Source organism: Penaeus monodon, chromosome 28, assembly GCF_015228065.2.
Source record: "Penaeus monodon isolate SGIC_2016 chromosome 28, NSTDA_Pmon_1, whole genome shotgun sequence".
NCBI lineage: Eukaryota > Metazoa > Arthropoda > Malacostraca > Decapoda > Penaeidae > Penaeus > Penaeus monodon.
Genome location: NC_051413.1, coordinates 4,187,678 through 4,189,799, shown reverse-complemented (window position 1 = coordinate 4,189,799; position 2,122 = coordinate 4,187,678). Strand labels below are relative to the sequence as shown.

The 2,122-nt window shown below is 35.1% G+C and overlaps 1 protein-coding gene across 2 annotated transcripts in view; it reads left to right on the top strand.

Annotated features, from left to right (window-relative positions):
* LOC119591298 (RAB6A-GEF complex partner protein 2-like) overlaps positions 1-2,122 on the top strand; it is a 6,703-nt gene that overhangs the window by 1,839 nt on the left and 2,742 nt on the right. For both annotated transcript variants that reach the window (XM_037940026.1, XM_037940025.1), the window contains exons 2-6: positions 275-396; positions 591-718; positions 914-1,021; positions 1,591-1,740; positions 1,918-2,030. In XM_037940026.1, the coding sequence (XP_037795954.1) occupies positions 278-396; positions 591-718; positions 914-1,021; positions 1,591-1,740; positions 1,918-2,030 (618 nt within the window). In that variant the 5' untranslated portion in view covers positions 275-277. The remainder of the gene's footprint in view (positions 1-274; positions 397-590; positions 719-913; positions 1,022-1,590; positions 1,741-1,917; positions 2,031-2,122) is intronic.

The following is a 2,122-nucleotide window of genomic DNA, read 5'->3' as shown; positions in this document are numbered from 1 at the left end:
CTGTTTCTTATGATAGACCTGTGTTGTAATATATTAAGACATTCATTATTATTTGCTATTTTTTGAAAAGCTGATATTGTAATTTTAAAAAACTTTAATACAGTAAATGCATATGCTTAAACATACTGATGCATAGGCATGAACATAGATGCACATATATAGTTTATTATTTGTTTATTATTTTCGTGACTATTTTGTGTGCACTTATTGTGCAAAATAATGTTACATTAATTTAATGCCAGTAACTCCTAACCATGAAAAATAAAAATTTCAGAATATGGTAGAGGTACAAGCTCAGGTATTAGGAGGGCCAGTACACCTGGCTGGTGACACAGTACAGGTGTGCATCACCATAACAGTGCCCTCACTAGACCCAGCACTAAGGGCTCAGTCAAGGTAATAAGCATTATTCTTTCAGTGTATGTTTTGTAACTTTTGATAACCAGAGAAACTGAATAATGTTAGAAGTTGGATCATTTGAATACAGTTAGCTAAATATTGTTTTATATTGCTGTAGAGGGTCTGTCAGCTTCAGAGTCTTAAGACTGATGATTAAATGTATTGACTAAAACTCTCATGATACTTCGCAGTGATGTGTGTGAAGTTTTAGCTTGGGGGAGTGCACAGATCCACTGTCAGTGCTCTGTAAATGAATCTCGGGTGCGCTTACCAGCCACCAGCCCCAAGCAAGCAGAGGAACGTGCAGTCACAAATGCTGGTAAATATAAGTTCTTCTGTTGAGTCATAATAGTTTTTGGTCAGCTCTGTAATGTATAGAGTTAGCATTGATGAACCTGTATTTGAAAAGTATATTCTTAAATGACTGTATCCCTGTTTTACAGGAACATCAGTTTTTGGATTACATTTAGCAGGATTATGTACATGTAATATGGTGCCATATCTTATTCCCCAGACACATCCTTTGCTCCATGTCGCGGAGAACGTGGCCATGTTGTCTTGTCAACAAAACCCAAGATCTTGTTTTGTGATCTTCAGCTTCTTCCTGGAGAAAGCAGGTCATGTAAGTTTAGAATGGAGAAAGCAGTATTCAAGAATCTGGGAAGTCTACTCTGTACTTACTTTTAAATTTTTATTAATTAAAAGTTGTTAGGAACTTTTGGGAAAAGGTAGTGTAATTGATATGTGAAAGAATATAGCTCAGTGGTGTCATTCATATCAATGTAAAGATGGGTTATCGCTGAAAACTATAGATTCTTTGTAGAATACAGTTTGTTACTTTATAAATATTCATGAAAATGGGGGAAGCAACAGCTGTTATTGTGATCCTTTTCATGCGATATGTCAGGTCTCTAACTAACGTTTGCAGATTCAATAACGGGAGTAGGCTGTACAGGTTGTTATATCACTTGTTACAGCAAAGTTATGTTATTAAACATTGTATAGGTTTTATTCTCTATCTACTGAGATTAAAGTCCTACATAAAGTATATTAAAAATATGTATATAATTAAGTGATCCTTTTTAAAAGGATAAGCCCATCATTCTCTTTATGTACAATTATAAAAAATTAATGATTCATTTAGTTGAACTGATTGTATTCACTTGGAGATAAATTGCTGTTTCATTACAGTTGTGTATAGAGAAACCCTTCCCTGTGATGCACCTCCAACTTATCGTGGTCAACTGTTGAAGTATGCTTACAAGATAACCATTGGTGTCCAGCGGCTGGGGTCTCCAATCAAACTTTTACGTGTGCCTATTAGAGTTATTGTTCTCCAAGGTTTGTTCCCATAGTTACTGAAGATGTTATTTTTAATAAAATAACTTCAGTGGCCCAAAGAAAAGAAAATTATTGAAGAGTTATCATATGGAGTGTGTGATGAATTGTATTGAAATGTTTTAAAAGAGATGTAGGATAAAGACTGAACTGTAATAAACCTATGTGATCTGTCTGCAGGTTTGAGTGAAGCCTGTGTGTATAGTGAGAGTGGTGAATTGGCTCCTTCGAATCCCTTTCTCCACACCCCACAGAGAGATACACCAAGACACACTGCTTTACAGATTATTCAGGTGTGAAGGTATCCTATAAGATAGAGGATATGCATTTGCTTTTGTGATTATATGTGAAGATGAAGAAAATGAATTGAAAGGTCACAGCTTAT